At 34.0% G+C, this 24,370-nt stretch overlaps 1 protein-coding gene and 1 long non-coding RNA gene across 6 annotated transcripts in view; one reads left to right on the plus strand and one right to left on the minus strand.

Moving 5' to 3' along the window:
• The window catches only part of LOC125615570, a 178,654-nt gene that overhangs the window by 9,459 nt on the left and 144,825 nt on the right, over positions 1-24,370 (plus strand). Inside the window, exon 2 of the long non-coding RNA XR_007346199.1 lies at positions 3,491-3,549. This is a non-coding gene — a long non-coding RNA (uncharacterized LOC125615570). The remainder of the gene's footprint in view (positions 1-3,490; positions 3,550-24,370) is intronic.
• Slc35b3 (solute carrier family 35 member B3) lies at positions 323-23,242 on the minus strand. 5 transcript variants are annotated; one of them, XM_048799771.1, is made up of 11 exons: positions 22,855-23,242; positions 22,039-22,224; positions 17,110-17,400; positions 15,012-15,133; positions 11,683-11,837; positions 10,109-10,216; positions 7,777-7,874; positions 5,511-5,603; positions 5,021-5,132; positions 2,957-3,026; positions 323-938 (listed from the first exon to the last, which is right to left on the minus strand). In XM_048799771.1, the coding sequence occupies exons 3-11, from the start codon at positions 17,308-17,310 to the stop codon at positions 788-790; spliced, it is 1,110 nt and encodes a 369-aa protein (XP_048655728.1). In that variant the 5' UTR covers positions 17,311-17,400; positions 22,039-22,224; positions 22,855-23,242; the 3' UTR covers positions 323-787. The 5 variants fall into 5 exon arrangements, with proteins under 5 accessions (XP_048655728.1, XP_048655727.1, XP_015349479.1 ...); XM_048799770.1 differs by having other exon boundaries at positions 22,782-22,965; XM_015493993.2 differs by lacking the exon at positions 22,039-22,224.

Below are 24,370 nucleotides of genomic sequence, written 5' to 3' on the forward strand. Positions count from 1 at the left end.
GAATTTCCAAATTACATCTTACTTTTACGAGATAAACTAGAAAATTTCATTATTTTATAATAACTTAAGACATTTCTTTCCTTTCAATTAATCATTCATTCTGTACTTCTTTTGTAAAGAGTAGCAAATTATTTATGTGATGCAAACTTACATGACACAGGATGATGACTGCTTTTACTATCTTGCCTATATCCTACATAAAACTTAAGGCATGTTTTCTCGGAAGAATATTCTCATAAGAGACCGACCAAGGTTTTAAAGCTCATGTTAAATCTTATTACAACTTTCACTTCTGTCTTTATAACAAAATTCTATTAACATATTCCTTTAAAAAAATCATAAGATTATTTTATTTATAATGAATGTTATTCTCTCCAAACTTTAAATCATAAGTTACTCTTATAACAGAGAATCAATTTAAATACCACCAAAATGGAATGAAGACAAAACAATGTGCTATTACATATCAGTGTTTGGTATTCATAATGATATCCAAAAAGTCTTGTATCATGGTCCATTTCCAGTGAACTTCTCAAGAAACTGCTAGGGAGTAGTCAGTCCTTCATGTAGACATTTTATTGCAAGGTGTGCTAGATGTGGTTCTTGATTGCATCAGAAGTCAGTCAAACAGGTGCTCTGAAGAACAGCTGATACCACAACACTATTCATATGCAATCCATCCAGAAATGCAAAGCATGCCTTCAGATCCTTTGGTTGTTTTTATCACAGTCCTTTTGGAAAGTTGATTGATTGTTCCCTTAAAATTCTAAACAGGACAAATCAGTACCTACACAGTTTGTGCCAACGTCCTTGACTTTCTTACAATCACTGACTTGTTTATCAGATCATACGGTGAGGGTAGTCTAATTTTATCCATATTTTTGCTGTAAACATTGAGAAATATGCCAAGGACAACTAATAAACCAGACCATACATACCTAAATGAAAGAAATAAGAAAAAAAGAATATTAAACTTCACAAGGTAATAATTTTTGTTAACAGAAGAATTTGATAATCAGTCTACAATATTTCTTCAATGAAATAAATTTTTTGGTATTAGAGGCCTGTGATAACAGCATGAAAATACATAGTATTCTTATATCTGATTAGCTTGAATTCCATATCTTTTATGATATAAAAAATACCAAGTATCATATGCAATGAGGTTCATCTGAACTTTGTGGATAATAGCATATAGTACTACTGTCACCAAAGTATTAAGACTATGCTTAAAATATTGAGTATATAAATCTACTAAAAGCCATCTTGGGAACTCAACTCCACAGTACAACCAGCTATTCCAGTTGTACAGAATACAAAAGGATAAAAAGGGACATGTAAGCATAATTTAATTACTATAATGTATACCTAGCCCATGCAGAAAGGAAAATCAATTTATTATCAATTTAATAATCTATTAAACACTGATGGAAACTTATTTTAGGGTTACCTTTAAAGTTCTGTATCAAGTATTCATGATGCTATTTTCAAACAAATATCACTCAAAAAAGACAACAGTAAGCAATTTCACAAAAAGCCACAAACTAAGTCACTAGGACACAACTTACAGAGTACTTCTCTAATTTAAATCCTTTGTGAAAAAGGCCATAAATAAACAAGTAGTTTTTTAAAAGCACATACTGTAAATATGTATTTATTAATTTGTACCAGGGCATTAGGTAATCCCTTAATGTCAACAGTGTACACATTCATATAGGAAATAGGGTCACATTTGCACTGGGCTCTGTTTTGGCAATTTAAATATACGAAATGACAAATGTGAAATAACAAATTATAAACCTTTCTAAAACAGAAAAAAGACATCAATAAGAGGTCAAAATGAAAACAATTCCTTATAGAGCATAACAGGAAAAAAATCCCACATTAATTTACTGCAAAAACCACCACCAAAAAAAAAAAAAAAAAAAAAAAATTCCAACCCATTCAATAAATGGGCTAAGAAGCTGACCAGACACTTCTTATAAGAAGATATACATTTAATTAACAAACATATGAAAAAAAAATGTTCAACATCTCTAGTAGTTAAAAAAATGCAAATCAAAACTACTATAAGATTTCATCTTACACCAGTCAGAATGGCAGTTATCAAGAATACAGACAATAAGTGTTAGAGAGGATGTGGGGGAAAGGGGATACTCATACATTATTGGTGGGACTGCAAACTGGTGCTACCAATATGGAAAGCAGTATGGAGATTCCTTAGAAAACTTGGAATGGAACTACCACTTGAACCAGCTATCTCACTCCTCGGTCTATACTCAAAGGACTTAAAATCAGCAATATTATAGTAACATAGCCATATCAATGTTTACAGCAGTCTCAATTCACAATAGCTAAACTGTGGAACCAAACTAGATGCTTTTCAATAGATGAATGATAAAGAAACTGTTCTACACAATAGAATATTACTCAATATTAAAAGAGAATAAAATTATTCTCTTTTAATTTGCAGTTAAATGGATGGAGTTGGAGAATATCATGCTTAGTGAAGTAAGCCAATCCCAAAAAATCAAAGGCCTAATGTTCTCTCTGATAAGTGGATGCCGATCCACAATGGTGAGAGGGGCATGGGAAAAATAGAGGAACTTTGATTGGGCAAAGGGGAGAAAGAAATGGGGAGGGGGTATAGGGGCAGGAAACATGGTGGAATTACCGTAAGTACATGTATGACTGCACATATGGTGTGATGCTACATCGTATACAACCAGAGAAATAAAAAGTTGTGCCACAATTGTGTACAATGAATCAAAACGCATTCTGCTGTCATATATACCTAATTAAAATAAATTAATTCATTAAAAAATAAAATAAAACCTTTAGAGCGAAACAAAATCAATATATTTTCTGCAAAAAAGTTGAAAATAAGGATATTTAAGAAGAAATGTGAAATGATATCTAAAAATAGAGAAATTTGTTGCAATTAAAAAGTACTTACTGAAATGTGAATGGTTTAGCAAAGAATATAAAGGAAAGTACAATGGTCATTGCTTTTCTTCCTGTTGTCACTGTAGGAGTAAAAAATTGATTAGAAAGTGCCTCTTAGCATGGTAACATTTTGGAAGTCATCTGTATTCAACAAATATTTATAGCCAGCTACATGCCAGAATCTATGTGAGGTGCCAGGAACAATGCAAAGCAAAAACCAAACAACCAGGCCCTGTTCCTACTACTGTGTTTATGGCTTTGTGGGGAAGCATGAATATTTAATACAGTGAAATGCTAAAGGACAGCTGTAGGAAGTGTGCAGTGGACACTATGGTACTGTGGAGCCACACCATCCCTTAAAGACAGTTCAGAAGAATAGAACGGCTTTCTCTCCTAAGGAGGATGTGATTAGGTAGAGTGGGCTTCTTTGTTAAAAACAGAAAAGGACATAAAATGATTTTAAAAATGGTGACCTCTGGATAAGACGGAATAATTTTTACAATCCTCTTTACATGTCTGTATTAACTTTTCCCTGTCCTTCTAGGGGTTACAGCTGGAAGTGTGCCATAAGGCTGAAACCTTTCTCCCTCGTCCCAGGCAGAGGTAGGCACTGCACACATCTGCATTGCAGCCTTTCCTCCATGTCACAGAGTCAGCTGCTGTCAGCCCATGTGCTGTAGTTTCTCCCCTTCCTCATGCTTGGATCCCCACACTCCACAGTCTGCTGGTACTCAATATTGAAGGCATGACTGAATGAACACCAAATGAAGAAACTTACGGCAACATGTGCCAGGGCTTTATTTCCAGGATCTATTTTTGGTAAAAGAACCTGTTTTTGGCTCGTATAATTCTAGTCTCTCCTTCATGTCAGTGTGGTCATGTGATTAGGCTGTGGCTAGTTAAACTTGAACAGAAGTAATGTTTTTAGAAATACAATTTTTGAAAGAAATTTCCATAAAGAGATAGGTGTAGCTTTCATCTTCCCTTACTCCATCCCACTGCCTGGAGGGAGAATGAAGATGGCCCAGAAGATAGATGGAGACTGGATTATGGATAACCATGGAGTTACTACATGTGCTTGGGAGGCAGTGCAGAATATGGTCAAGAGCACTGGCATGGAACCAGATGGCCTTGGTTGGAACCTTGTCTCTAGATGAGTATCAGACAAGTCAACTTTCCTGTGCCTCAGTTTGCCCATTTTATGTTCCATAAAATGGAACAATAATAGAGCCTACTTTTTTAGGACTGTTGCAAAAATTAAAATAATTAATAGACATAAGATATCTAGAATGGTTTCTCAATATAATAAGGGCTATGTGTGTAGTAGGTATTATTTATGACCACCTCTGGATTTCACAGAACAGGAAAAAAACAAAACAAAACTGCCAACACAGTTAAGATAAGGGCTGCATTTCAGTTCTGGCAAATGACAAGCATATCCAGTTACTGACTCCCCTCACATGACTAGACATTCCTCTAAAACAAGAAATACAAGCTTCCTTCTTCTAGATTGCCATGCAAAGTCCTGGCACTGAGCAGGTGCATAAGTATTATCAGTGAAGAAAGAAAGACCTTGTTGTACTAGAAAAGATACAAGTGAAAGGTTTAAAAGCTTGGTTTAAATTGAACCTATCATATTTGAAAGGCAAGGAAACTGGAATTTCAGTAATAAGTTAAAAGTGTATAAAGGTAATATTTTCTTTGAAGGTATTCGTCCCATTATATTTTTTACAGCAAATTCTTTTAATGCATTTAAAAGTTACTATTTGGATAAGTGCACACATTTTTCTTTAAAATTTAGCCTTTAGGGCCTGGGGTGTAGCTTAATGGTAAGAGTGCTTGCCCAGCAGGTAAGACCATGGGTTTGATCCCCAGCACCACAAAAAAGAAAAAAAAAATGTTTTAAATTTGAAAATTAAATTGAAATATCAATTGCTTTAGAATAATAATTTTAAGAAATTATTAAGTCAAATAATAAACTGGTGTAACAGAACAACTTTTTTGTCTTTTGGAAACAGCATCAGAGAAAACATAAATGCTTACTTCATTATCTAAGCAAATAAATCCCTCCTACCTGTTACAGCAACAAGTGCACCAAAAATTTTAATCAAAGCCAGAACAAAAGAAATTCCAAAGTATCCAGTGAGGGAAAAAAGGAATGCATAACCATAGGTCTGAATTGGATTCTGCAACAAATAAAAAAGCCTGTTAAAAAAATACAAAACCTGACATATTACAAATGAACTAAAACCACAGATTTTAATTAACTTCTTAAGCAATAATAAGCCACTCAACAATGCAGTCAAGCAAACATTATTTAGTTTTGATTTAATGGAAAAATAATGATGAAATTAAATTTCTCAACTTCTACATTATGAACTGCTTAAAAATTAACTAATAGGGTATAGCAAGGATAAATAAATTCAAATATCTATCATTTCATTTCTTATCTACAATATTATATTAGAGGAGTTATCAAACTATACCAACAATAGCCTTTTTAAATTAGGAGAATTAAGATTATAGAAAAAATTTTTATTTAAAAAAATGAAATTAGTATTTACCTTTGAACAAAATGTTACTGCAGGGCTTAATCCACTAGTGCATGTCAATCCCAATAATATGTACACAAAACCAATTGAATATGAATATAAAACCTAGAATAGATAAAGTGGGAAAGAGCACTATCAAATCAAAATAGAAAATTGAGGGTTTTAAGTAGAGTTCAGTTAATTTATTTAAGTTTGGAAAACAAAACCTTTGTAGCAGTATCATTCCCATTTGGCCCAACTCTCTGGAAATGATGGTTGATCCTAATGGATTATAAGTACACTACAAGTTATCTTATGTACCAAATAACAGCACTACAAATCCTTTCTTACACATGTGCATAATTATTTCTTTTTTTGCCTTGTTTAATTACTAAATACAAACCAGATTTAATGTTAGCATTGTAAAAATATATACAATCAAAATGAAACCATTAAAGTTACTTATAGAACACGAAAAGAACCCCAAACATTAAGTTTACAAGAGATATTAATATATATTGAAAATAAGCAGTAGAAGGCATAATCTATTGCTTAATTTCCCTACTAACCATTTTATCTCTGTTTATTACAGTCCTCATAAATAGTCTCAGGTACTGCTCCAAATGAATTCCTTCACAGATTTCTCACAACCAACATATGCTATAAGTGTATAAGTGGTGTTTTTTTTTTTTTTTTTTTTTGGTACTGGGGATTGAACCTAGGGATGCTTAACCACTGAACCACATCCCCAGGCCTTTTTTATATTTTATTAAACACACAGTCTTGCTAAGTTGCTGAGGCTGGCTTTGAACTCACAATCCTTCTGTCTCAGCCTCCCAAGCCATTGGGATTACAGGTGTGTCCATCGTGCCTGGTTGCAACAGGTTCTTAGTCTATTGTTCCTCAGTAATTTGCAAATGAAGTTATTAAAACTTAGAGATGTATTTTCCCAAATATGAGGTAGTAAAGTTAGGATATGAACTAAGGCTATCAGAGTTTAACATCTTAACCACTACATTTTATTAACTTTCTAACCACCTACAGTTCCATAATTCCCTCTTAGGACATCTTTTTCTTACTTAGAAAAAGTAGTGATAATGATAAAGAAAATTACTGATCAAGAATAAAGTTACTATATTACTAGGATGTACTTAAAGATGCACCAGTCTGTGCTGAGAAAGTAACAGCAAAGAATACTCCTCTATATCCTTAATGCGATGCATTCTGTCTATGAAGGTTGTTGGTTATAAGATTAATGTGCTTTGCTCTCGCTCTCACTCTCTCTCTCTCCCCCCCCCCTAGATATAAAACCAGTTAGAAGATACATTGAAAGAAAAGAAAGTATTTACAATAACAACAGCAAAAGAAACACCTAACAATAACTTTAATAAGAACTGTGTTGGATATTTATGATAGAAATGTTAAGTTTTAATAGACATTAAAAAAACAACAACACTTGAATAAAAGAAAGTCATACCTTATTCTTGGACTGAAAGAATCAAGTGTACAGATGCCATTCTCCCTAAATTAATTTATAATTCAATGCCATACCAATCACAATACCAATGGGATTTCTAGTTTTTTTAGGGGGGAGTATGGACACCCAAGAATTACTACTGGTAGTAATGTTCTGAAAAAGAAAAGGAACAATGCTGGCTAGTCCTAACAGATGGCAAAGGTATGGTAAAGCTGCTGTTGTTATATGTACTGATGCAGAAATAAATTCAAGTGAAATCTATTGTACATTAGAATATGACATTATAAAGAAGGCATTTAAAATAAGCTGGAAAGTGGCCTTATTTGATAAATGTAACTGGAACAAAAGAGTAGTCATGAAAGAAAAATAGTTTTAGAGTCTTGGACTGAATTAGGATTTAACAAAAAAAAGGAAATCATAATACCAGACAACATGGTAAAATATTTAAAAATCTTAAAGTTAGGAAAATTCCCAGCCAGAAGTCAAAGATAAATTGGACCACATAAAAATTATAAACTTTTACATGGAAAATAACACTAAATACAAAGCAGGGAATAAAATGACATGACAAAGGGTTCTATAAATGGATAAAAAAACTATAAATCAATGAGAAAAAAATGATTAAATATACAGGCAGCTGTTAGTAGTGGTAGTGGTAGTTTTTTCTTTTTACCTTCCTATAATGCCTGACTGATTACTTTAGGAAAACAATAATAAATTAGTTTAAAAATGCAAGGCAAGTCCTTGATATTCTATTTCATAAAAATAAGCACATTACCATTTTTTAATCTGACACGAAGGAAAAAGCACTTGAGTATTTACCATTTCAGAATTAGAAGCATTGTGCAGTTTCATAGCTTTCTCTTGAACATTTCCAATGACAGCATCTGCACACAGTGCCAGGGAAATAAGCATGACACCTTCAAGAAGGTAAAAGAAACAGTCTCCTTACTTAAACACATGGACCATAATCAAGTTCTAGCAGACGTTAAATAGACTAAAAAGCAAAGGCAGGTTTTCAATCACACCTGCTCTGTAAAGCTAAATATTCTTATCCACAATCAGATGCAATAAGCACATAGGTGAAAATATTAAAACAAACAAAAGTCACACTAATGCTGTTATTATTGCATTTCAACATTAAATAAGAGTTTCACTCTCACTGTAGATTATATGTTTGAAAAAACTTACTGTATTAAGGAAGAAGTTCTAGCTTTATTATTTACTGCCTAATCATACATTTTTATGTACCAAACTTGATGCTGAATGCTCTTTTACTGGTTTCAAATATTGAAAGACATGGGTTTTTGAGGATCTTCAAAGAAATTTCCTACCTCCTGAAAGGCTATTCAAAGATAATCCCCAAAATATTCCAAATAATGGCAATAACATGAAAACACTTCAATTGTATTCTAAGGGGAATAATTTAAAGAAAATTTTTATTTGAGCAAGTCTGGATGTTTATACTATTCCTTTCAAAGTTTCTTCTTTAATGGCCACTTTATCACATCTTCTTTAGGTAATACACTCTACAAAGATCAGAGAAGGGATAAACGCTCATCAATTATTCTTCATGAAGTATGGCTGGGTTCTAATTCTCTTCAAAAATATGCAGCTGAAACTTAGGAGGGGCTAGCACCAGAGGTACAATGAGAAGTTATGGTGCCACAGGAGCCCCACCTCCCACTCCTTCACTGCATGTGGCTTCACACCCATTACTCCCTCATCTTAATACCCCTTCCCACTAGCTCTGTGTGAGGCAACTTATCATTATCTTGTTCTATGGGTGAAGCTTAAAGAGGTGTGGTAATTTACTCATGGTTGTTTATTTTTTAATAATTCAAAGAGAATTTGAATCTACAACTCTCATTACAAATTATGTACCTTTTTCAACATTGCCTTTTCCTAAATAATAAAAAAATCAATTCCTGTTGATTTCACAATCTTTAGAGTTTCTGATTTGTGAAAATTAAGCATTCCTTGAAAAATATAGACTATAACAAGAACAGCTGTAATTCACAGCATTCTCTTAAATGAGCAGTGAGTGCTTATAATCAAGTTTAAAGAGCAGATGGAGTAGGTCCTACCAGACTCTTGTGGGTGTTTTGAGAGGCAGAACTGTTTACATTGAAATCCATTCACTCAGCCTGGCCAGCCAGGGTATTGAGGAAAACTTGACAACTGGTAATATGTCTTGATTCTTAGGAAAATACATATTTTTTTCATTATGTGAAAGTTTATTATTTTTTCTCAGAAACAATTACACTTTATACTTGGTGATATTATTACTTTTTTGCTCTTCTCTGAGCTTCTTTGAAGACCTAGATACTTTAAAAGTCTGTCAAGTTAGGAGATGATACTAAATTAGTATTATTAGTAAAATTATTTCAATAATTTTAGTGCAGCACTGTATATATAATAAACCCCAATAATACCACAAAATAATTTATCTGAAAGGTAAACTAGAATAAGAACAGGATGCCCACACTTATTTTTTGTTCATATTTTTGCACATCCTATAAAAATTTTTCTGCTTTTGACAAATCTAACTTTAATTTGTAAAATTTTACATAGCACACTAAAGAGAAAACTTTTTGGTAGAAAATTTAAGCACTTTCAGATAATACTCATATATACATTAGATAGTTTAATATTAAAGTACAGCATATCTTTCCCCTTTAGCACAAACGTTGACAATAAATGCACAAGTTTCAAAGTTTTTTTTTTTGTTGTTTGTTTGATGGTGCTGGAGATTGAACCCATGACTTCTTGTATGCTAAGTGCTCCACAACCTGAGCTACATCTTCAGTCCTCAGTTTTTTGTTTTTTAATGAGAGTAGAAACAATGACTACTGTATTTCCCCTATTACTCATGTGCACAGTTATAATTCAGCAGGTAAAAAATTAATCTAACCTACATTTGATCATCAAAGATTTTGACTGGGCAGCCTCATTATGTTGAAATAAAAGGTACTACAAAAACTTACATTTCCAGAGTTGTGATATTTTTACTATAGCCTATAAACGTCTAAAGGCCTTATGTTAGATACGTGAATCACAGATGTTACACCATCATTTAAAATCCTTGTGAAATTTTAGAAGTTCTTACTCTAAACCAAAATGCCTATAAAATCTAGAATTATAAATTCCTTACCTGTCAGATTGAAGTTAGGTGCAACTGTGCTGTCAGCAAGGGTAAACCAGATGAGGCCTAGGCTCATGCATAAGGCAGCAGAGACATCTGCAACATTATAACGCTTTCCTATACAAAACAAAGGTAAGCCCACCTCATTATGAGAATATTCATCAAGCCTAATGTTAGACCTATGTGCTTAACCCAATAGAACTGGGATCTGTTTTTTAATATCCAATGCCAAAAATATAAAGAACACTTAGATCCAGGGATGAGACAGTCACAGAAGGGCTTCTGACGATTAAATGATCAATGGGCACAGCATGTCTTTAAGTTAGAAATGGAATCCTACATCATCTGTTATGATAGTGAATAAAATACACATGGTCATATTTGCTTAATGGCGAGGATATGTTCTGAGAAACCCATCTTTAGGTAATTACATTGCTGTGCAAATATCATAGAGTATACTTACACAGACTACAACAGTTATGATTTCCCTGGGCAATACTATCATATGTGACCACCTTCCTATGTGGTACACTGTTGACCGAAACATCTAATGTAGAACATGACTGTATATTGGTGAACACTGACAAGAATAATGTGCATTTGAAAGTATTAAAATTTTTTTGTAGAAATGAGTGTTTTTAATGGATTTATATTAAAAGGCAAGATTTCCTTGTTTATAAATACCACGAGATATTCACATTTAATAAAATGAAACGTAGTATAATTTTTTAAGGATTATAAGTAATATTACATGTGCTTCATCAGGTTAAGTGTGATTTGATTTTTTTTTAAGCATAGAGTTGAATTTATTCAAATGAGAAAAAAAGAGACAACTCCAGAAGGGTGGGAGGGGACCCAACAGGGATTGCCAAAGTGTGATTTTTTAATATGGATTGAAGTAAATTTTTCCCACACGAACCACTGCCCTATGATGATATGTCAAGTTGCTATAAAACACACTTTCATTGTATAAGGCTTATTGGGAAGGCGTTGAAGGAATAAAATAAAAATGTTGCTATATACGACATTTAGTGATACAGAAACACTTGAAACATGAATATTCCTCATGACAGCTAACAGGTAGAACAACTTGATATACTGCTAGTTGCTGTGGATCCTCTTCTCATATTTTCATGTTTTTTAAACTTAGCTGGGGCTCCAAGACATCAGTAAGTTAGCAGGGTTAGTAACCCACTCAGACTAAGCCTTATTTTAATATGACAATTACCCACTGTACAATGGTTGAGTGTGGGCTCTGAAGAGTAGAATAAAAGAATTGAGAAAAGGAACTTTCCAGGTACTTCTGAGCTAAATCTTCAATATGTGAATACAGTATTGCTAGAAATGCCTACATTTCAAAGTAAAATTCTTTTCTCTCAAGTCCAAATTATTGATTCCAGATGAGGTATATCAGAGAAGTATCTATGTTTTTATAATACCTTACTTTTGTAAGATACCCTTATAACTGTTAGGATACCTAGAGACTCACTAAAATATGATAGATGCTTAGTGTTTTCCTAATGCTAGATGCCATAACATGTCCTACTGGTTTCAAATAGTATGAAAATATATCATTACTATACCTTGAATAAAAACTCCTCCTAGCATAACAGGAATCAATTTGCAGCACTTGAAGATGACTTGGGTGGGATAATTCAGGTAGCCCAAGGAAGTGTTTGATAACCCCATAGTACCCACTGTTAGAAAAGCTATTATCATGTAGGTTTTTCCTGGTATTCTGTAAAAGACAATTTTTAAAACCTTCATTTTGGGGACCCAATTCATACTACTTTGCTTTTCGAATTTCTGGTTAATATTTCTGTAAATATGAGTAAAAATATCACTACTCTTAAAGTTGAAACACTTATATAAAAGAACACTGATAAAATAACAATTTGCTTTTATTATAACTAATCATAAATGAGGACTCTCAACTATGTAAAAAGTTACTGAGATTCTTACTAAAGGTATAAACATTGATCAAAGGGTTTTAAACAGTATTTCTAGCTACAGTTAAAAACAATATTGACTAAATTTAGAAAAAGAAATTGCTTTAAAAAATATTAGCCTCTATAATGTAAAAGGCACCTAAAATAATTTCAACAAAAATTTAACTTCTAAACTGTTGTTCTGTTGTTTCCTAATGTTTCCATCTAGCATTAGGAAAAAATTATCTATCCGTTCTGCTAGCATAAACCTAAGCAGAATTTCTTAGGAAAAAAAGTGCATGAGCTTTAAAATTCTAGACATGATTTTTATTATACTATCTTATAAATCAACTCTCTGTGTTCTATAAAATGTCACAACAATCTGACTCTCTGATCTCAAAATCTTTTAATTTTCGGCTCTATCTAAATTTCCTAAAGGAGATTCCTTATTAGCATCTTTAGAATTTCAAGTCATTATTGTGACCCTATGCTCACACTGACTAGATATTTAATGGTCTAAAATAATAATGTTGTACACTGGTGTTAGAAACACAATGAGTCACTATTCACATAATTTGATGATGCTACATACTTAAGTGTAATTTCCCTTTTGAAATTTGTGATTATGTTTAAACAAAAGCAACAACAATCCCTCATATCTTTTATATGGTCAGACATAAGGTAAAATAATTAACTAGGAAAACTTAATTACAATTTATCACATCTAAACATTTCAATTTTGAGACCTTTCCCAGGTAAGTACTAATACAGTAATCAATATTTAAATCCACTGGAAATAACGTGATATGCTCATATACAATAGAGTACCCCAAAACATTTTCACACTGTCCGTAAACTTCATTGTCCTAATCAGTGAAGATATATAGTGAAAGTTTCCCTGGTAATGATACAAATCAAATTTCCTCAGACACATCACAAAAACAGTGGTGGTGGCCAGAAAATTAAAGTTCAAGTCAAAAAATTTACAAGATTAGAAAAGCAGTATAGCACAGGTAGAAAGAAAACGAGCCTGAAACCCAGGAGACCTGAAAATCTCAGCAAGTCTGTAGGTCTTTGTTTTCTCATACATAAAATAAGGAAGTTGGCTTTTTACCAAAAAGTTGGCTTTTTGCCTCTAGAATTCTCATTGTATTTTATTTAATACCTCAATTACTTTAGAAGTAGTGTCAAAACTATAACAAAAACAACAACAAAAACCTCTCAAATCTGATTTGACAGATCTCCTTTGTTAAAAAAAATCAAAGTAATTAAAATGGAATTAATCTTTGGTGAAAAATAATAAGTAGCATATATAGGGTGCTACAGTTTATGATTAGTGTTAGCACACATTATCACATTTGATTCCCAATAAAATTGAGAATTTCAGTGACTTCCCTGAGGTTTTGCCAGAGCTAATAAGCAGCAGCACCAAAATGATTCAAACCCATGTTTTCTAACTTCAAATCCTGTTCTCTTTCCTATACACAGCTATTTACATAAATATGGGGGGGGGAATACAACCCTAAGCAGCAGTTTAGCTAATTAAAGGTTTAAAAAACATACTACTATAATATTAAGTATATTAAGTCATACATGATTGGGCATATTTTCATTGTATCTTCTTTAATGACAGTTTTTAAAATTTAAAATGCCTCGGAAGGAAAAAGTTTCAATTCAAAATTACATTTAAGTCTGTAAATTCTTCTCCCAGATTCTTTCACTTATGTTTAAATCAAATTATCTTTTAAAAACACATTATGGTCATATGGCTTAAAGGTTGAGATAAACATGGCCCACTACCATCTCATCTAGGTAGCTAACGGGAGATGTTTCCTTCTGATATCTGACAGGAGATACATCATCTTTGTGTAACTTTTCACTTAACAAATATGGCATTATTGTCTTTTTTACCTTAGAAGCAACTGGAAGCCCAAGAGTTTGCAATCGGTAACAAATCTTCAGGTTTCCTTACATATTAGTCTTGATAGATATATTTCATTGCTTTTTATTCTATCTTTTATGGCTATATGTTATGATTTCAGAGCATGAAAATAAGGAAGATGATATTCTCAGACTCAAATATTTTTATTTTACTATAACAGTTTATTGGCAGTAAAGAGTTTGGCAGGCAAAACTAGATATGTGAAGAAACTCGTGTCACAGATTCTTCCAGGAAGAATCTTATGTCACAGAATTAAATACTTAAAATTGTACAGTTACCATCACACAAAATCATTTTTTTTAAAAAAAAAACAAAGCTATGAAAATTTTTTCAATTAAAAAAAATTTTCACTTTACTGAAGGATTAAACATTTACATGAAAGAAAACAGAATGCCCATATTATAGTCTTTATTGTATTTGAACTGCACAACAGATATGTGAAATCAATATTAGGGTGTGATAATAAAGGAATGACCACTCTTCTTGCATTTATCAAAATTTCACAAATTCCTAACCACCTTCTATTCATCATCAGAGACTGTTTCCATGCATGTTGTTAAATATGCCATAAATTTTTCAATTCTAGATATTTGTTAATTTGAAAAATATTATCAAACCAGCCACTTAGATTTTAACAAAAAGTAATGAAGTATGTTTTTCTAATGTTTAAGAGTGAAAATCTTAGCTACTGGATGTTCCATGGCCATTTTAATTGGATATATCCCACAAAACATTAATTTCACATTTAAAAAATCTCTACAAAAACAGATATTTCACTTCATTACTTCCATGTCAGCTGCACCCTAAACCTTCCTGTAATTATACTTATTTTAGTGAACTTTATAAAAATATACATATTTCTGTTCAAAAAGATATATTTTACCATAAGTTGAGCATCAGTGTATAAAGAAAATTATATTAAGCTGATTATAACATTAATAGGAAATATACATTTCATGCATATTTAACAAACTAATTTTTTTCTAAAAGAAGATTCAACTAATACTAGTGAACTTAACTAACAAAAAACCAAGCTACATACCTTCTCCTTTTATCCTGAATAAGCTGAAGTTCTATTAGGCCAAATATGGAGTAAAATGCAAATTGCACTAAAGTAAGGTACCAGCCATAGGACTTAAAACCCTCCACTGAAAATATTAATTCCTGTCAAAAGACATATGGATACTGTTAAGTTCAAGTGGACAGACCAACTTACTCTTGTTAAATTCTCATAAAAACAACATTTTAAAAGAAATCAAGCCATAGTCCCCTACCCCATAGTACCTCAGAGAAGTCAGAAATTAGTTCTCGCCAAGAATTGAACCTACATACCCAAGTATGAAAATCAGCAGAAAATACAAAGCAACATGATGTGCTTCTTTATTTAAGCAAATACACACCACAATTAAAAGTTGCCCAAAACAATGAAAGAGGTGACTGACTCAAGAACGTATAAAGAACAGATTTCACTAGAAGTCTATCATCTTAGGGCTATTCTACAGAAACATAGTTCAAATCAATAATATAATTTTTCAAAATTTTTGTGCCCTAGATTATGTACAACTTTTCCCTAAACACAGTATTATATCATAAAATCACATTTACATCATTTATTAGAAAGTCATTTTAACAAGTCATTAAGAGTTACTTTACTGAAATTATCTGGCTTAATTTTAAATGAATAAATCAAACTGCCTACCTTATGTGCAGGTGTGCATGTATGTATATGTCACATTAGCAAACCTCAACCATTTTCCTTGAACTATTTCAATGCCTGATTATACACAAGAGCTAAGAACAATGTCAATTTCACAAAGTAAAAGAGGTAAAACTACAAATGGAATTTGCAGTGGTTTTTCCAATTTAAAACTCTGCACCCACTGGTTATTAACGAAAATATTTAATCATTAATCAAATATGAAAAATGCATCTAATGAAATTGTAAGGTGAACTTCTAATTCATTTTCCTTTGCTATAGGTACCTTTGGTGCCAAGCTATTTGTTAACAGTGGAAGACTGAAGGATAAAAAAATTTCAACGAGAAATTCCAATCTCTATTTTTAACTCTTATTCATAATGATGTCTTAAGTTATATCATCTTCTAATAGGAAATCAACTGTAAATATTAATATTTTTAGTTCATGTTTTGGTTTACATTAATATTCTTCATGGCAGTCTCTTAGCTAGCTAAATAAGTCAAAATTCTACCTTCTTTATTTACATTTATCTTTATAATTCATCTATATAAAACAATGAAAAAGTAATATTTTTGAAATCACTCTTTATTTATTAGTATTAATGTATGCCAGAAATACTGTTTTCAGAAAACCTCATTCCTTTTCTTGAATTACAAAGCTTCTCTCACTTTATGGAGTTGTATTAAAAATCTAAATCACTAAAGGATAAAAACATTCATTAATTAAATGGCCATTAATAACACTGATTCCCACTATAACATTTTTACTAGCTAGGAACCTCACTCATCCAGCCCATGTTTTTGAAAGTTAGAGATTTACTGCAGGCCAAATGTATAGAACTATCCTAAAATACAATGCAAATACAAAACAAACTATTGCAATGTTAGTTAGAAGTGTTCTGTATAAACAAATCACAGATAAGATTCTGGCAAAGTGGAATTAGAGAAAATACAAGTTAAAATGAGAAGTATTTGACTATTAAAAGATTAAAAGGACTTGTCTATTATAGATGAATTAAAATATCGTGATCTATTTTTGTAAAAAGGACTTTTATCGTTGAGCTCAAAGAATTGAGAATTGTGCTATAATTTTATTGGAAAATCATGTTCCCAGGTATCACATATATTTGAAATTTTCTTCTTTTTAAAACCTAACACACGGCTGCAAATATCTACATTTTGTTGAATACTTAAAAACATATTTTCATAATTTAAATTTTTAAAGATTATCATCTTCCCTCCCCACTTAAAATAATTTACTCTGAAACTCTGTTTTCACTAACCCTTTCAAGAAGTCCGTTTGTATTACTCTATGAAAAATTCAAATTTATAAATCAACTGGTAAACTCTTAGTAAAAATATCACAGACAAAATTTTTAGTAAGTGCTAATACTGAAATTAACTGCTATAAATATTAACATATTACAAACAAATAACTATTTACCTGCAAATATCCATAAATTAGGTAAAAAACAAAAACTCCAGCAACACATATGAAAAACTGAGTAAGTTTGTTAAATTTGCTGAGATTTATGCCAAGTACTATAATGTCATCAATTGACTTAATGTGTGGTGACATTGTTTGGGTTTTGGATGGCACAGTGATAGAGATGTATTTTCTGGAGTTGCTAAACTTGAGGTCCATTGTTCTTATTTTGCTGCATTCAGGGCTTCCAGAGTTATCTCTGTTGGTTTGCTGTATTTCGTTTAATTCTTCTGTTTGCTGTGCCAAGTCCTAGAGAAGGAAATATGCAATTAAAGTAAAACATTTATATCATAAAGTATTGCTCCAAATACTAATCTAAACTATAAAACTGTGTAGATGAGGCTAATTCTGTGGATGTACTATCTTAACTTCTCAATTACAGCCTCTTAACCAAAAACACCACACCTAACTGCCAATTTATCAAGTATAAACTTGAGAGAGCAACTGCATCACTAAATTGGATATAGACCACACTCATTCCATAGCAACAAACCAAAAGCTAATCTGTTTTGTTAAAGAATTAAGCAGGAGGTTACGGTTTCATATCTAGTAAGTAGATAACTTTTAGAATCTACAATAGTGTAAGCATAACATTCTCAACATTAAAGTTAATCTTTACTTGGAGAACAGTAAAGAATAAGTGGTGTTCCTTTAAATACTAGAACAACTGTAAAATCTATTTGCCAGTAACATTTTAAAAGTCGCCCAACTGTAAGTTGCTTAAAAAGCTAATTTACCAGAGACTGTAGAATGAATAATATGTTTTAGTAATAACATTTCTTAGGCTAAAATAAAATATATATTTTTTTCTTTTGGAGATCATTTTAATTTTAAAAGTCTCCGGGGTGTAAAAGGCTGGAAAATATGTCATCTTTTGTCAGTCTTTGGGGGAAAAAAGTATGAGGCATCATGGAAGACTGTCAATTTCTCTTTGGATTTCAATAAACTGAAACTTAAATTCCATGTAAAGGTTGAAGAGACTCAAGATTTAATGACAATTAAAGATTAGAGCACATTTATGAGGAAATACCTTTTTTTCTAGAAAAGACTATTATGATTCCAGTGAGAATGAAAATAATTATACACCAAGGGCTGAAGAGATAAGTATAATTTTGACAGTGAGCTTCACTTGGAAATCTTTTAATAGAAACTGTTGGTTTAAAATAGTAAGAATTAGTGTTGCCTCTATGATCATTCCCAATTTACTGATTCACAAAGATGAACTAGGCCCTAATTCAAATGAGGGCTGAGGCTCTGAATATAACTTGTAGCTAAGAACACTTCAGTCACCAAAACACTTTATTTTATACCGTCTGTGCTATGTTTTTAAACAGAGAATGTGCAGTTTTACAAAGTTTTGCTTTGTTTCTTTATTTTTTTCTTCCTTTACTTTGTTCTTTTTCTCAGTTATGTTTCAATCATTGCTCTCTCTCAATTAAGACTTTTTACACTGTCTTGTAGGATAACCTTGAGATGTGATTGTCTTTATAAACTGCTTTAAATTATTTTCTCTAATGAATCCTGCTTTTATATGTAATTATAATGCACCAAGTAAAAAAGTAAACAAGTAAACACATAAAAGAAAGACCAGTAGAATAAAGAAAGGGATTGGGGAAGGAAGGGAAGTGGGAAGTACTGGGAAATGAAATGCAGCAAGATTTTTTAATGTGCAAATATAAATATATCACAGTGAACCCCATTGTTATGTATAATTATAATGTACTAATAAAAACATAATACAAATAAGTTATCTTCATTAAACATTTCATCAAACCTATGCTTGAATAAAGAACAAAAAATTTTAACAACTATTTGCTATGTATAAGCATGGGCAAAGAGCACCAGTTAAAAATATCTGGCAGAACATAGGCTTCTAAGCTCCCTTTCTCTCACTTCTTTCAATAAAGCCTAAACCAATATTTCATTCTTGAAAAACATCATGGACTTTCAAATAATCTTGCCCTCTGGTCATGATGTCCTTTTACCTGGTCTCCTTTCTCTGGGTCAGGTTTTGAAGTTCAGCTTTAATGTCTCCTTCGTGACACCCTCCCTAACTCCCCCAGTTGGGAAGAGGCAGATGAAAGAGAAGATTTATACTCTTGTAGTCTCTGCATCCAATAATTGGATAAAGCAAATAAACTGGTCCTTCCTCTCGATACTCTCAAACTTCAGTTTGTAATCGTCACCCTCTGTTTGAAACGGGGTATGGTGTTGGCAAGCTTTATTCTGTAAGCAAAAATCTTACAGAATTTGGAGAAACACATGTATAGAATAAAGCTTATATAAAATCTCATTCCTGCTTTTGTTCATATCAAAATACTTCTCCAGAAGGTAAACTTCTCTCAAAGTCACCTTCTTCTGTGATGTATGTAATTCAGCAAAATGCCAAGCACATGAATAAAATTCTAACTAATACTTCTCAGAAAGCAGTATAGCATTGTGCTTTAATTTAGACAGATCTGAATTCAAGATTGGGTTTTGCTATGTATTAGCTAGGGAGTCTTGGGCAAATTATTTAACCTTTCTGAGCTTTAAGTTCTGTACCTCTAAGAAGGGAATAGGGCGGGAAAAGTGTTAAAAATATGGTTACCATAGGATTTTTGCCATGACCATATGAAATAAATGTAAAAGTCTTCAGTACATGGTATGACAGTACATGTATGTTAGTGATTGTTGTGGTTTAGATGTGGTATCCCCCAATAGTTCACGAGACAATGTGAAGTTTGGAGGAGAAATGATCGAATCATCTTAATCTAATCAGATGATTAATCCATGATGGAATTAACTGAACATTAACTGGAGGCAGGTGGGGTGTGGCTGGACCAAGTGGTTTCTTGGGGGCAAAGCTATGGGGTATATATTTTGTTCTGGAGAGTGGAATCTCTCTCAGCTTCCTGATGTCAACTGTTTCCCTCTGCCATACACTTCTACCATGATGTTCTCCTCACCTTGAGCCCCAAGGACTGGAGCCAGCCAGAATACTATGGATGAAGAGCTCTGAAACCAGGATCCCTAAACAAACCTTTTCTCCTCTACAATTGTTCTGGTTGGGTTCTTTTAGTCACAGCAGCAAAAAGGCCGACTAAAACAGTGATAATTATTCAACTACTTAGAAATACCATTGGTGTGGTCTCTTGTGCTGAAGCTGATTCACTCTTTGAAGTGCAACTGGAAATATGGATCTGTATTTCTTACCCAGACCTCTCTCCAAATGCTTCTTTGATATCTCAGTGAAATTCTACTGTCACCATATATTAAACATGACCTAATATGAACTTATTTTCCCCTGAAAACAAATCTTTTCTTCTTCCTATATTCCCAATATCATGTAATGTTACTTAGCATGAAACATAAACTCAAAGTCCAGGAGTTACCTTAAGATTCTTTCCTATTCCTCACATTTACACCCTGCAAAGATTCCTATTGACTCTACATCCACAAGTATATCTAAAATATTTGACGTTACCATCAAATAGCCATTTTCTCCAGATTAGATTGTGTATAATCTCCTCATCTTCACACTGATGAACACGAAATTTGGCCATGCTGCAACTTTGATTAAGACCTTGTACATTAAAAACTAATTGCTGTTCTAGATCTTTACAGCATGGTTTATGTACATGTAATAGGTAAACATAATTTATAAATGTCTAAATCATAATGGCATGACTTTTGTGTGTGCTTTTCCTCCAAAAATATAAGTTCCTTAAGAGATGACATTGCTTTCACAGGCTGTTCAAGCATATAACAAAAATATCAGATATTAAATGAAGGACTCTCTTGCACTTTAGTAACCATCATTGAATCAACAGTATTCTGCTCCATTCCATCATTTTAGCTCTCCCAACATATTTCTTTACAACCTCAGAACTGCAGATCTCGGCCATATATGCAGTTAAATTCCTCCAGCACTATCCTTTCTAAGCATGAACAAAAATACCAACATCTCTCCTGAATTTTCCACAAAGCACCCGAAATGAACATGAAAATAAGTTTCTTTCCCTTTCTTGCTTGATGCATCAGTACCACCAAACCTACCCTTTAAATGCTTTGCCTTTAGAATGTAGTTTTGTGTTATTAATCTGCACACCGCTGATCAGAATGCATGACCGATGAAGGCCTCTTTCAGCATGATTTATATACATGTAATGATGCCCAAGGTTTGCCATTTCCCTTCCATTTAAAACATTAAGGACTGATATAAACTAACATCTAAAGAAATTGAGCCTGTCTTTGTGAAACAGGAATTAAAAATAGTTTTCAAATTAAACAAACAATATTTGGCTTTGCCTTAGAACTTCACAATAACCCATGAAACTAAAATAGAAAAGAAAACCACAAGTGTGAATCACTGCCTGAGTTCTCTTTCTAAACTCAAAATAGATACCTACCTTTAGTTCCTTGAAGGTACAAATAACAGCTAAAATGGAATTAAAAGGTAGCATCTCTAGTACATATTGGATATTTCAAAATTATAAAGTGATAGTGATGACTTATAATGACCTAAGGAAATAAAAATTAGTTATTTCTTAATCTCTCTTTTCTAATCTGAAAGACTCCCACTACAAAAAAAAAAGGGGGGTGGGGTGGGGTAGCACGTAAGGAAAAATCTGTCATTACTATGCAAGTAACCTGAGAAACATGACTCCGTATTTTGCCACACTTAATGTTAGAAATAAAAGTGTAATTTTCCCTTGATTAACTGCACTGTATATCAACCACGGCCTATGGAGTACCAAAAAAACAAAATAAGATTCTGTCTCATTTCTTTTTACACACTTCATTATACAAAGTTTGAGAAACGGTGCCAATTTGTTACTTTTTTCCCCCCAAGAGAAAATGCTAAAATTAGGATTTTATGTATTAATTAAGTACAAATAATACTACCTAAATTATATTCAAATGGTAATTGCATCCTCTTCCAAGTTTCAAACTGTCACAACCATTGTTTTTCAAAATCCGTTGGATTTTCTAGATACAGGGAAACCTACTGCATAAGAAATGCAGATGCCCGATATCTTACAAAAATTCTGTGGGTGCACCAAATGATTCCCCCTTCTGCTTTCAACATTCCTTTGAAAGAAAAACAGACAGAGGTAGCAAATCAGTTGCAAAGACTGGAGGAACTTGCAGAACTTCTAGTAACATAAACTCAATAGCAAGGCAAGAACAGTCAGTCACCTTCCAGGGCAAGGGAAATGGGCATCAGAGAACCGTGGAGTCCCCTCAAAACATGGAACCCGGAAGTGATTCTTAAGTGCAAATGGTCCTGGGGAAAAGCAGGAGCCTGACAGTCCTGCAGAGGCCCACAGGTGCACAGCCCAGAGAGCCCTGGGGCTGGCCTCCTCCCAGGGAGTCCACGGTGGCCTGAAGGCGTTCCCACCAGCCCCAAGAGGGTAACGGGTTTGGGAGAAACAGGTGCTCCTCCCAGGAAACCGTGCCCGGAGGTGTCGGCTCCTTTTTAAAGAGGAAGTCACCCGCTCCTGCCATCCCGACCTCATCCGCTCCTAGAAAGCTCCTTCAGCGAGGGGGACACCCGCAATGTCTAAGGTCTTTAAGGGATAGAGATTCTGGGTCCCAAACACCAGAAGGGCGCCGGGGGCACGCCCACCCCCAAACCGGCTCGTCACCTGGGTGACCTTAGCCCGGACGGCGCCTCGGCCAGACGAAACGTCGCCCCCTCCCCAAGTCGGTCGCCATCACCTCCTCTTCCTCCGCTTCCTCTCCTACTTCTGGACTTTCCACAGCCGCTGCCTCCTCCCCGGAAGGCGCTCTCATCACCGGCACCCATGCGCCACTTCCGCTTATGTGTCTCTGCGCGCGTGCGCAGGAGTGCGACCCCGCCCCTTCCAGGCCCGGGGCCGACGTCGACGCGCTCGCCGTGGCCTCCAGCGCTTGCTCTGTGTGTTTCGGAGTGTGGGACGCGCTCAGCCGTGGAGGGCCGGGCCCGTGAGAGGACAGCGCTGTAGCAGGTCCACTGAGAACACTATCAGTGTCCCACGTGTTTCCGGCCTCGGGGCCCCGCTATCGCCGGTGTGCTCAGGCCTCTGGGTGCCCTCTGGGGAGGCGACTTCCGCGTAGGCGGCCGTGGACTGAAATTTGAGAAGGCGGCCACGTGGAGGATGTTGGACCCGGATTTAAAGATCCCTGGGTTCTCCTCCCCGCACCCGAGCTCAGGGAGGTGATGCGGCGGTGCAACGCCCGAGACGCACCTGCCTTTTCAATGGGGTGGGTGGAAGGAAACTTGGTTTCTGATCTTGTGATTCAGCTTGTAGCTGCAGCCCCTGAGTTTCCTGGGACCTGTCAAACTCGCCACTGTTTTGATTGCTTCTTAACCCTGGAAACTTAAGGCCATGTCTGTACTCCCCGAGGTGCACTGAAGTAAAAAGATGGGATTGATGATGAGTAGTTTTTATATTAACAGTGATGTAAAAAGAAAAAACAATGACCCTAAGGAAGAGGGTCCCTGTTTGAGACCTTGCATCAGGTGCCAAGAAAGGGATGGATTGGATTAATATAAATGTCAGAATGCAATCAGTTGTGTAAACTTTTAAAATTTTTCAGGAAGTTTGCAGTAACTGCAGAGTTTATGTTTTGTGTTGAAAGCGAGGGATCGTATTACAACAAGGCAGATAATTGTTACTCTCAGCTATGGTGAGAAAGAAAAGGTCTGATTAGGCATTTTCAGGTTAGTACTTACTAATCTTAGTAGGCCAGAGTTATCAGCATTTTACAAATGTTGAAACAAATACTCTAGAAAACTTTACATTTTCTAAAGAGACTGTAAAAGACAAAGACTTTCAGTGATATACTGTAATTAAATAATGTAGATTTAATATTACTGTCAGCTACTTGTACAATAATTATTTCTCAATGGGCATACATCTAGGTTATATACATAATCCGTAAATTGTAACTATGAGCTCTCTGCCCCAAAGGAGTTATGGGATACATGTGAGAACGTAAATGGTTCTATAAAACTTACAGTATAAGAGATAACATCACAGTAGCCATCAAACAAGAGTCTTCTGTGTCCCCTTTATTTCTTTACAGCTTAGTTCCACTCAACAGCTGGAGTGATCTTTTTAGAATCTGATATAGGATATGCTACTCCTCTACTCGGAACCCTTTGATGACTAACAATTTTACTCCAAGTTCACAGCCCCTTACCTTGGCTTATCACTTGTTTTTGGTGGGTCATGTCCAAGCTACTCATCCA

This window comes from Marmota marmota, unplaced genomic scaffold (genome assembly GCF_001458135.2).
Source record: "Marmota marmota marmota unplaced genomic scaffold, marMar, whole genome shotgun sequence".
Classification (NCBI taxonomy): Eukaryota; Metazoa; Chordata; class Mammalia; order Rodentia; family Sciuridae; genus Marmota; species Marmota marmota.

Bases quoted from the DNA above. Each gene is read 5' to 3' on its own strand.
- Slc35b3 (XM_015493993.2), bottom strand. From the start codon at position 22,929: ATGAGAGCGCCTTCCGGGGAGGAGGCAGCGGCTGTGGAAAGTCCAGAA. The intron at 11,838-15,011 runs GTATGTAGCTTG...TGTCTTTTACAG, and splicing joins ATTCAGGATAAAAGGAGAAG to AATACCAGGAAAAACCTACA. The intron at 3,027-5,020 runs GTAGGAGGGATT...TTACTCCTACAG, and splicing joins TGCACTTGTTGCTGTAACAG to TGACAACAGGAAGAAAAGCA.